At 37.2% G+C, this 12373-nt stretch overlaps 1 protein-coding gene across 1 annotated transcript in view; it reads left to right on the top strand.

Moving 5' to 3' along the window:
• Window positions 1-257: 257 nt before the first annotated feature.
• Window positions 258-12373, top strand: part of LOC104616402 (trafficking protein particle complex subunit 10-like) — a gene marked incomplete at its 5' end in the record, with an annotated part of 35210 nt that continues 23094 nt past the window's right edge. The window contains 8 exon segments of the mRNA XM_010281404.1: window positions 258-339; window positions 1032-1167; window positions 2272-2468; window positions 5247-5442; window positions 6518-6629; window positions 7639-7886; window positions 10191-10337; window positions 12246-12360. Coding sequence (XP_010279706.1) covers window positions 258-339; window positions 1032-1167; window positions 2272-2468; window positions 5247-5442; window positions 6518-6629; window positions 7639-7886; window positions 10191-10337; window positions 12246-12360 — 1233 coding nt within the window.

Raw genomic sequence — 12373 nt, forward strand, 5'->3', positions numbered from 1 at the left:
TTGGTATATGGATTATGTAGCTATGTGGAAAATTGTAGTAGCAAGTTATAACTGTGTCAGTATTATGAGCCTTGTTAAGGTGTTGTATTAGGTCCTGAGAGCATGTGATTTTAAAAAGGCTAGTTCATTCCTAAGTGACTCCAGTTTCCACATAGCAGACAAAATGACATATTTTTATTGAACCATTAATAGTATAGTTTATTAATCTCTTTTCTATAATTTGCACGTGATAATAGATTAATGCTTTTCTCTTTTAGGTGCTGGAGATCAGAATTTATTTACTTCCTTATATCCTACGCTTTCTCAGCAGCTTCCTAGAGAACCCATGGAATGGAGGAGGTAACATACATTTTCTTTTATGGTACTATTTCAGTGTGTGTTTTTAGACTTAGGAAAGTGTGTATTTGTTGTGCTCTGAGAAGCTCTTACCATAAACTGAGTTGAACGTAGCAACTGACATGAGGAAGGGAGAACTTAGGTAATCAAGGTAAATGTTGTTCAGGATGATCATTTCCACTCAGCTGTGTTGAACTTCACCTAAAGGAGAATGATAGTAATGCTGTGTTTCTCTCTTTGGTTTTGTGGTTTGTGGGTGTGTGCTTTGATGTGCTTTGGCAGCCATCTTCTGAAAGTGATGTACTTTCTTCTTAATGAGAATATAAGTAGAACTTACATGGAATTAAATGTACTTTCCTGCAAAAAGTTTGGTGTGGCAGGCACACTGTTTTCCAACTGGAAAAAAATATTTTGGGAATATTCTTATTTGGAATTTTTTAGAGGTCCTAGAGATACAGAAAATCTTTTAATGAAAGCTGAAAAGCTTCTAGCTCCTACTCTTGCAAGAAGGACCTTCTATATCATTTCAAGTGATACCAACTTGTAGTTAACTTTATACAAATTGCAGTAAGAGTAGTTTGTGAGTTTCCCGTACCAGAGTATTTCAGTTTATTCCTCTTTCCCAAAATACATGTTCATTTTTGTATTCTGCTATGTATGTCTTATCCACTAATTTCACTTTTTAAACTTTGTAGGTCTTATGGCCGTGCTCCAAAGATGATTCATCTAGAATCTAACTTTGTTCAGTTTAAAGAGGAGCTACTACCCAAAGAGGGGAATAAGGCCCTTTTGACTTTTCCCTTTCTTCATATTTATTGGACAGAATGTTGTGTAAGTATTAGGAAGACATCATGAAAAATTGAGTACTCAGATTTAAAAATGAAATTGTTTTGAGTTTCTCCTTGTGCACTCTGAACAATTAAGTCTGCATTGCATAAGCATGCATACCCAATATTATTGGAAAGAAAAACTTAGTCAGCTTGAGTACTTTTTACTATAAGCAGTGTTTCTTTGTTGCTTGACACTAAGAGGACAGGCTTTTAAATAACAAAGTATTAAATAAATAAAAGTAGTAAATAAACAAAGAATTTTCAGTACTTTGTCACAAAAAAAACCCAGGATCTAACAGTGTTACTGCAGTAGCACAGCACACTTGCTTCATAATACAGAAATGTGGCCAGAGTATTTCAGTTACGATCTATTCACAATTAAATCTCAAGATACGTATTTTTTCTTTAGTTCATCTTCCATATGTGGCAGGTATTAGTACGTGTCAGCAATGTAAACTGGGCAAGATTTGGAATGTCTTAATCCTGTTTATCTACAGTTCACTGCTTTTTGGTTGTTACGAATTAATTATTCAGCTGAAGGACAACGGTGACTTCTGATCTGTGACCAGTCAGAAAGTATTCAGAACAGTCTTAAAACTTCTGAATTCATCTGTTTAAAACCAACCCAGAAGCAAAAAAAGTGCCAAACAAGGCTTCTGTGTGCTTTTGATTTTTATGAAAAAGCTTTTAAACAGATTAAGATCTGAACAGTGTTAGAAGGAACAAATAGCACACTTCTGTTACTGTCTGAGAATAAAACAGTTCAGCTTTGTAATTTCAAACATGTTTTTGATGTAAAGTTCAAGAATGTGTAAAGTAAGAGTTTAATGTATGTTTGAAGATCTTAATTTCAGTAACCTAAAGAATGATAATACGCCAAATACTCTACGTACTTCCTGTTAACCAAAATACTAGAAATATATTAAATTCAAAGACCAAAACCTTACTATACTTTATCTCAATTGATTTCTTTCAGTTAGTGAACTTACTGTCACTAATCCTGTTTGATATGTCTCTCTGTTTGTCTTCTGTTTGAACAAAAATTGCCTTTTGAAATTGTTCAGAATGTCTGTTTGATTTGATGATTCACCACTTCTCATTCCAGGACACGGAAGTGTACAAAACTACAGTCAAGGATGACATCACCAAGTGGCAGAATGTTCTCAAAGCTCACAACTCAGTAGACTGGCTAATTGTGGTAGTTGAGAGTGATGCCAAGAAAAAGAACAAAACAAATATCCTTCCCCGAACCTCTATAGTAGATAAAATAAGAAATGACTTCTGTAACAAACAAAGTGACAGGTAAGCATTCTTTTAGTTGCAAACATTTTAACCTTTTGACCAGTGTGCTGATCTAAAAACTCAACTCCCTATGTAACAGGTTCCTTGCTCATTTGAGGACTTTCTTTGATGTCCATCATTCAAACTGATGGTACCTTAAGACCTATGTTTTGAAGAAGACTGACACAAGCAGTAAAGGGAGAAGTTTATTTTCAGTTCTTCCTGGGTTCCTAGTGGCTTTGAAATGTGTTTCAAAAAGCTTTTAAGTATCCCTTCTGGCAAAGAGAGGTTTAAGGGGAACAGTGTGGTAATAATCAGGTTTTTTTGTTTGCTTAGGTGCTTGCAAAAATGTTACCAGAATTACAGGTAGTGGGATTGAAGTGAGTGGGAAACATGAAGCCAATAGAGTTTAGCCAATGGGCTATGCGACCCTTTGGATGGTTGCAGCCAGAGGGTGTAGTGGTCAACGGCTCAGTGTCCAGATGGAGGTCGGTAACGAGTCGTGTCTCTCAGGGGTCCATATTGGGAAAAGTACTGTTTAATATCTTAATCAGTGACATAGACTGTGGGATTAAGTGCACCCTCAGCAAGTTTGCAGATGACACCAAGCTGAGTGGTGCAGTTGACACACCCGAGGGATGGGATGCCATCCAGAGGGACGTGGACAAGCTTGAGGAATGGGCCTATGTGAACCTCATGAGGTTCAACAAGGCCAAGTGCAGAGTCCTGTATGTGGGTTCGGGCAACCCTCAGTGTCAATACAGGATGAGGGATGAAGGGATTGAGAGCAGCCCTGCCAAGAAGGATTTGGGGGTACTGGTGGACAAGAAGCTGGACATGAGCCGGCAATGTGAGCTCACAGCCCAGAAGGCCAACTGTATCCTGGGCTGCATCCAAAGAAGAGTGGCCAGAGGGTCGAGGGAGGTGATTCTGCCCCTCTCCTCTGCTCTGGTGAGACCCCACCTGGAGTCCTGCATCCAGCTCTGGAGCCCTCAGCACAGAAAAGACATGGACCTGTTGGAGCGGGTCCAGAGGAGGGCCACCAAAATGATCAGAGGGATGCAACACCTCTCCTGTGAGGACAGTCTGAGAGACTTAGGGTGGTTCAGCCTGGAGAAGAGAAGGCTCCGGGAGACCTTATTGCAGCCTTCCAGTACTTAAAGGGGGCTTATAAAAAAGATGGGGACAGACTTTTTAGCAGGGTCTGTAGCCATACGACAAGGGGTAACGGTTTTAAACTGAAAGAGGGCAGACTTAGACTAGACATAAGGAAGACATTTTTGACAATGATGGTGGTGAAACACTGGCACAGGTTGCCCAGAGAGGTGGTAGATGCCCCATCCCTGTCAACATTCCAGGTCAGGTTGGACAGGGCTCTGAGCAACCTGCTCTATTTGAAGATGTCCCTGCTCATTGCAGGGAGGTTTGACTAGATGACCTTTAAAGGTCCCTTTCAGTCCAAAGATCCTGTGATTCTATGATTTTTTTTTTTTTTTACCACTGTGCTTTCTGCCTTTCACTTAATCACCTTTCCACTCTGAGATAATTGACTTAAAGCCAGTTTCTTCAGATGTTTTTATACTAAGGAAAATATTAATGAATATATGAAACTGTTTCTGCTTTCATTAAAGTCAACAAAATACACAAATCTTAATTTGAAACCAATTTTAGTAGATACTGTCCTCCTTATTCTGAAACGTTGCACTGAATCTATTACATACTGTGTTTTTTCTTTTAACCTTAAGAGTTAACTTTAAACAGGAGATATCCCCTCTAAAAATGAGTGACAGGGTAAGCATTTGAAATTGAGAAGAGTAGATGGAAGCACTCATACCTTGGTGGGAGCTGCCTGTGACTGGCAGGCCAGCATATTATAACAGGCTGTATATTGGCAGCACTTTCTTTGTACCTAGACAGTGTTTGGTATATTACAGGATTATTTGGGCAAACAGTTTGAACAACTATGATTCGATTCACTTTTGGTTTCTAACTGATTGATTTTGCCATAGTATAATATGACTATTCCAACCAGAAATGGCGTTTTCCTTGCATGAGAGATTTTCCCGTCTTTAGAAATACCAGTAGTTTTTTGGATGTTACTAAATTTCAGTGATAGAAAAACTGAGGGAAGAAAATGCTCTCAAAAAGGCTGATTTATTTGTGAATTAATGGGATCTGTTTATTTATTTATTTATTTTCTGAGAAAAGCAGTGGAAGTTTTAGCATGTAGGATGTATAAAAACAAATTGGAACACTGTAAGAATACATTATGGAGGATTATTTTAAGTGACGTAGGAAAGGCTGACTATATGTGATCTAATGGATCTTGATTTGTATCTTGCATACTCCTTGCCAGGAATAACTTTTATTACCGTTCTGCTGATTTGCATTGCTAAGCAGACTGTTATCTTGGATAGCTACAGCATTACTTATGTTTAAGTAATTGGAAAAATGTATCCATTATTTACTTCAAAAAAGTAAAGCTTTATAGTATTTATTTTGTGGAAAACACTTAACTCTTCTCATAAACCATACCACAGACTTAAACATACATGGAAAAGTTTTTTAAAAGCCATCAAAAACAACGAACCAAAAAAAACCCCCAAAACCCCAACATACCTGCTCCCAAGAAAACATACATAACCCTCAGCCTTGGTTTTTGCCTCTTATTAGCGTTGAATGAAAAACTAAGTTTTGTACACTCTGAATCTGTTAGGTATGCACAGCATTCAACTGTGCATTTATATATGAATTTCGTGTTTACCTCCTCAAAAATGATTTTTATCAATCTCTTTACAGATGTGTGGTACTTTCTGACCCTTTGAAAGACTCTTCCCGTTCTCAGGAATCTTGGAATGCCTTCCTGACCAAACTCAGGACACTGCTTCTCATGTCTTTTACCAAAAACTTAGGCAAGTTTGAAGATGACATGAGAACTTTGAGAGAGAAAAGGACTGAGCCAGGGTGGAGCTTCTGCGAGTATTTCATGGTCCAGGTAAGAATCTCTTTTTATTGAAGGAAGTACTTGAGTCCTAGTTTTAATAATGGTGCGCTTTTTTTTTTTTTTTTTTTTAGTTGGCTTTCTGGTACTTTTAATCTTTTAATGTTCTGTTCATTCTTTGAGGGTTGGGGCAGGAAATACGAAGACTGCTATAAAAGCAGCATTTTTACATCGTTTGCAACAGGTTTGTGTTACATAGTAATACCGTGCTATTACAGAAGCAGAATCTTTCCAGGCTTGTCAAAGTTTTATGAACCTCAACTGAAGTAAACAAATTGCATCTAGAAAGTGTTTTAGTAGCTGCTCTTAAGTTTTGGCTAACTGTCCCATTACTGTGCCTGTGCAAAGACACTCAAACTTATAATTGATATTTCATATGAATGATGATGAGATTTTTAGAAAAGTGTCTATTTTGAAGTAATCCATATAGGGAATGCCTTGAGTTCCATTTTTTTTGTATTTTGAAATATGTCTTTGTTTTAGCTGGTATACTTGTTCAATAGAATTAAAGGTCTTGATTCCTTTGGAATTTTCTGGTCACTGTACAGTGCCATTATCCACACTAATTCCACCTTGTCTTCATGTCTCCTTTGACTTCATGCACTGCTGCTTGCATATGCTAATTCTCAGACTTTTTCTACTTACACTTTGTCTCTCTTCTCTGTGTACCACTGAACCATTATTGATACTGCAGTTGATGCCTTCACAGCGTAAACAGAGAGGAAAAAATATTACTATTATGGGAGATGAGTCTTCAGCAGTTTTGTTTTTTTTTTTAAACGCAAACTTTTAGTAGATGTATGACTAATATCTTGTAGTGAATCAGGATCTGGATACAGAACAGAATTTACTGGCATAGCTGTATGACTTAATCTTCTTTTGTGAACCTCCCTGTGTTAGGAAGAAATGGTGCTACAATGGCAGGTTTTCATGTATATGTGAATTCTGGAAGGGGAAGAATGTTGAAAAAAGTAGTTCCCATAGCTCTATGTATGGATGGGGGCAGGCTGTAATACCAGACGTGACTAATATGAGTAATATGCTCCTTGTATTGCTTGTGTGTCAAAAGGAAGAACTGGCCTTTGTCTTTGAGATGCTGCAGCAATTTGAGGATGCGCTAGTGCAGTATGATGAACTGGATGCCTTGTTTTCTCAGTACGTTGTCAACTTTGGGGCTGGTGGTAAGTGTCTTAAAATGTTAAATAAATGTTAAGTGTATTAATTTTTTCACTATGCTGCTGCTAAACAACCCAGTGCTTTGGGTGCCATATGTGTACATGGGAGGAAAAGTTGGTACATTGCAGTGAGTATGCACTAGGCAGTTTGTGCTCTTGTTTTATGCTATATGCAAGTGTACATCAGTTATAGTCTATTAAAGTTTTTAATCTCTGATGCTTAGAAGCAATTTTTAATGAAAATCTGCGTTTTGCTCATACTCAATGACGGTTACAAATGGAGTCCTGGAACTCTGTAATTACCTAAATATCAGTCTGTCTGAGATACAGTTGCTGTTTTCACAGCTCACTGGTAAGTTATGCAATGAAGAGCTTCGTGGAGAAATACATTCAGGTTTTCCTCAAATTACATGAGACGTTTGGTAATCACTACAAAACTGAATAGAAATATGTGCTTAATCTGCACGACAAAAGATTTAACTTTCTCTTAAAAAAAATTACTGTGCAAGAAGTGTCACATAACTTCAAAGTGTTTTAATGAGCTAAAGCATATGTTGTTATGTAGCAGCTTTAATCAGGTATGTGTTACGAATCTGGTAAAAATATAGTACAGGAGTAATTGCAGTGAAATATATTTGTCCTGACTGAACCTGATGCTATAGCTGAAAGTCAGGGCACATCTATTCATGGCCAAATTTAAATAGATAAAGTTTGTTTGTTTTGAACTTCAGGTAGGCTTAATTGCTAAGAAATACTTTACAAACTGCTTGCTACTATACTAATAACAAATATGACAAAATGCCTATGGGATTTGAATGTTCTGAAATTCAGTTAACTACTTAGCTGTGGAAGTTCTGCTGGGGTTTTTTTGTTTTGTTTTTGGAGTTAAGATGTTAAGTCATTTATCCATATGATAAACTTTAGAATAAGCCAGGTCTCAACCTCTGGAGGGAGAAAGAAGAGGCTTTGATAGAAAGCAGTGGTTGATTCTTGGATGTTAACTTTGTTTACTTAGATGGTGCGAACTGGCTGACATTTTTTTGCCAGCCAGTGAGGAGCTGGAATGGTTTAATTCTCCGAAAACCAATAGACATGGAGAAGAGAGAGCTAATTCAGAATCAAGAAGCTACTCTACTGGACTTGCGTAGTTACCTATTTTCTCGCCAGTGCACGTTATTAATCTTCCTACAGAGGCCATGGGAGGTTTCCCAGCGAGCATTGGAGCTTCTTCACAACTGTGTGCAAGAACTCAAGCTATTAGAAGTGAGTCAGTGTAATATATTCCATTATGTGAATGATTTTATCCAATGATGATCTAACAAGATTTTTGAAGTTTAGATGTTGGTGACCAGAATATAGAGTAAGCACTGGCTGTGAGTTATCAAAATGGTGCTGTAATAACAGATTGTAGCAGTGCTACAGTTGAATGTTTCACCATGAGGATGTCTTTGGAAAGAAATTTGGAGACATCAGATCTGAAAACCAAACCTATATTTAGTTAAAGTATTCTAGTCTTCACCTGGAAAGTTAATTTCTTAAGCTGGTAGGTAATTTGTCTGCTTCTTTCCTGGATTTATTACTAGTCTCTTGAACTATAGTTCCCATCATTTAAACCTGTAACAGTGTTGTATTGAAGAAGATAAGGCAGAGTGGTTAATATGCAGGCTAGTAGTCTGTAACAGAAAGCAGTTCTGAACTAGAAACAGTATCTACAGGCCTTCTTGCTGCCATGCAAGTTGGATGCAGCTTTGATCGCCTTTTGTGGTTCTTACTTTGTGATTCCTTTTGGTGCCCAGCAGTGGTCTTCTGTGTTATGCATGTGCCTCTGACTATCTCATCCAATGACAGAAGAAAGAGATAGAAACTTGTGACAGCGCTCAAAGATTTTTTTTTTTTTTTTTTTTTTTTGGTCATGTTGCATGCCTCCATGCTTTACCCCTCCTCCCTCCACACTTTAGTTTCTGCTGGTGTTTTTTAATCCTCTAACGAGGCTTTGTCAGGGATGTTGTACACTGATCATCCTCCATGTATGACCACAAACGTCTGTGAATTGAAATACATCTTTAAGAACGGCATAGCGTGCCTGAGAATATTTCTGGATTTCACCTTGTGACTCAGCCATGTCCTTAATCCCGTGGGTGTCTGCTTCTCTGTTAGCTTTATCTGTGCTATTACAACAGTAGCTGTTAACCTTTGCCTGTCTGATGTTGTGGTATTAAGTTCCGTAAGTTCCATCTGTCCATCTGCATTTAAAAACAGAAAATATACTTCAGATGCATTGCCCACACCTTCACATATTCTAAAACTAACATGTAATTCCCATAGACAGTATGTTTTGTGTGTGTGTTTTGAGATTGTTTTTTCCTTTCCAAAATAAATACACGCAGCCTTTTAAATCTCTGAAGGTACTTCCCCTTTTGCTCCACCTCAAGTCTGTCCTCTGCCTCCAATGTTTGTGGCTCTTCTCTGCACCGTCTCTTAATTTTGCTGTTTCTGTCTTAAGGTGGTGATCCAAACTGAATGCAGGTGTTCAGGCTATGAGACAGTAACACTTATTTGTGAATATCATGTAGTTATCCCTGTTGCGATCCTTTTTCTTAATACAGGCAAACCTCTTAATGTGGCTTGACACCACTGAACACGTAGTGGAAATCTCAACTACTCTGTTCTTATGATCTTTCTCTTCCTGAAAATTCTTTCAGAATTCAGATTTTTTTTTTTTTCAAATGCCTTGTGCTTGCGTGTTGAACTTTCCTATCACATTAGTCAATTACCTAGTTTATTATGGGTTTCAAGACCTTCAGAATGTTTCTAAAAGGAACATTTTTGCACTGTTTATGAACAGAATTTTAAATATATAATATAATCACAATAATCAACATTATTCCAGATCTTTAGTTATGCTCATGTTTATCTTGATTCTTGAAGTATTCTAGTATCAAACTCTCCTGTCTTTCTCTGTGATGTCCTGATTGATAATCTCTTCTTGGTCTTTTTTTTTTTTTCCTTTCCTTCTTTCTGTGTGTTTTTATTTGTTTCTTTTTAGCTCCATTCTTTAATTAGTTGTTCATGACAGATGTCTTATACTTTGATAACAAACTTATTATTGTGAAGAAATCTTAGACTAATTTCTTCTTTTTCAGGTTGTTTAATCTGCTTCTTAGTGTACTTTTAATTTCAGTCTCAGTTAGATCTGATGTCTCTTTAGGAAAGTAGTAGTATATTCACAGAATTTTTCCTGATTTTGCTTTCCTTGGGCTTAGTTTTCAAGTTTTTTTAATTTTTCCAAGTAATTGTACCTATTAGTCCTCTTTTCCTTCTCTTTCATCTTGGTGAATGTATCCAATCTAGTTAATAAAATCACAGTTTAGTTGCTTAGGTGTCCTTGTTTCATGAACTAATATATATAAATTATTCAGGAGGTAGTGAGAGTTGGCCTGTTTTTTGTGTGTTCTTAGAGTAAGCTCTTCCAAGAGGCTCTGCTACATCAAGAATAGTATTTTGCTGAAGTATTTTCTCATCTGACTAATCTTTATTTCCCAGTTAATTTTACCTGTTCATCTTCAGGTCTCTGTTCCTCCTGGAGCTTTGGATTGTTGGGTATTTTTGAGTTGTTTGGAAGTCTTACAAAGAATAGAAGGCTGCTGTGATCGGGCTCAGATAGATGCAAATGTTTCCCACACAGTTGGCTTATGGAGCTATGCTACTGAGAAGGTGAGCAAATGATGTGTTGCAGTTGTAGTGTTACAATTTTGAAGTAGACCACTTCCTTCTGTGAAACAATTTTGCACTTTTTATTGTGGAATTTAATATGGGGTTCTGTATAGTCTTGAGTCTGGTCTAGATGAGGTTTATATCCACTTTCCCCACTGTCAGGTGAGGCCTGAGAATAACTAGGGTGTGTTCACCTCTTTGTCTCTCCCTGCCCTCCCTCACCACTAGTTTCGTAACGACTGGCTAATTAAAGTCCAGAATGAACTCGGTCCACGTTGACTGAGAGAAGAAGCATGAATTTCAGTTATAGCAGGAGTAGCTGCCCGGATTTAGATGCATTTACTGTTATGAATAGAGATTACAGCGATCTGTTTACATAGTTCATTATTTTTTCAGTATGCTAGTATGGCAGTAATAGACCCCTAACTTCACTGAACGTGTTACACTTGGCAGCTTGTGAAAGAGGCAAATAAGTAATAATCTGCAATTTTTCAGTTACCACCCCTTACCATAAAGTAAAAGTTGTAAAGTGGCCTTTTCAGTTCGGTTAAGCCCCTTCTGTAATTACATCAATGCCTTTTCAAGTTCCACTTACTCTGTTTCTATGGAAGAATTGCTGTTTAAGGTTGACACTGCTTTCCCCTGTGAAAAACAGTTTAGAAAGATGACAAACTCCAGAAACTACTGACATAGCATACTGTATTCTTCGTGGATGTTTTTGAAGACTAGCATAAGCTCATCCTCTTTTTTCCATAGCCTGTAGAATATTTTCTATTCATTTTAATCATATTTTGTTCGTATTTCATTAGACTTAGGAATCCTCTAACTGACCCTTAGGAGGTTCTTGTCTTATTACAAAAGCATAGGAAGACAATTTCACCCTGAAGAGTTACAGTTTTAAAAAAAAGGGAGGCGGGGTTCAGAATAAAGGAAACAAAGAATTGTTTGAAGTGGTGATGAGTGCACCAGATTCTTCCCATGGTCCTTACATGTTTCTCTGGAAGGTGACGAGTTGGAAATGTTTCTCCCGTTCTTAGCTCTTCTAACACAAAGTGTAAAGGGCAAAATTGTAGGATAATGAGTAGCAGTAAAGTGGAACAGACTGAATGAAAGAAATTTAGCAAATAGCGACAAAATTAAGTGGAATTAAAAAAAAAAAGTTAATGGCCATCCCCATTTTATATGGTGTAGAGTAATATGACAAGCTGAGACCTTTTTTATTTTGTGGGCTTTCCCTGGTAGTTGGTTGAGTTACTCTAAATGAATTAACCAAATGACCAACAGAACTGAATTTCTTTAAGTCACTATATTCTGCTGACTTCTGGGTATCAAGCGTATCAGCTACTGTCTAGAAGGGGTTTTACAGTAGTTGTGTGGCATTGTTTTAACACTATTAGCTATGCTAATCATCTCTTTTTCAAGAAGATTTTCACCCGAATACAATACTTTGGGTGAATTTGCAGGCTTGTCTAATCAGTGTACTGGAGACTGCCTGCGTTTCTTGATTATGTCGTTTTCAAAAATACAGACACGGTTATTAGAAATTATCTTTGGCAGTAACTGCCAAACATCTCAAGCTTTGTCCATGTGTATATAGAAAAACAGAGGGATTTATTCTGATTGGGTGTTAATGCATGTAGGGATGTGTGTGTATATACATGTGTTCCAATGTTATTTGAGTAACTTATATGCAATTTAATTCTTAATAACATTAATTTCTACTGTAAGAATAACAGTTACTTTTGAAAGGTTCTCTACTTTCTTCACATGAAGCAACTTTAATACAGGTCTTATAACTGGTATAATAATGACAGCAGTGGAAATGTATTGTAGGAATGATGTAAAGGAATAAAAGGTTTATATTGATTTGGTAGCCTATTGAAAACAAGTATCTGGTTTCTCTTATAGTTAAAATCTCTGGGTTATCTGTGTGGACTTGTGTCAGAGAAGGGACCCAATTCAGAAGATCTTAACAGAACTGTTGATCTGTTGGCAGGGTTGGGAGCAGAACGCCCTGAAACAGGTATTAGCAGGAA

This window comes from Phaethon lepturus, unplaced genomic scaffold (genome assembly GCF_000687285.1).
Source record: "Phaethon lepturus isolate BGI_N335 unplaced genomic scaffold, ASM68728v1 scaffold6392, whole genome shotgun sequence".
In the NCBI taxonomy this organism is placed as follows: Eukaryota; Metazoa; Chordata; class Aves; order Phaethontiformes; family Phaethontidae; genus Phaethon; species Phaethon lepturus.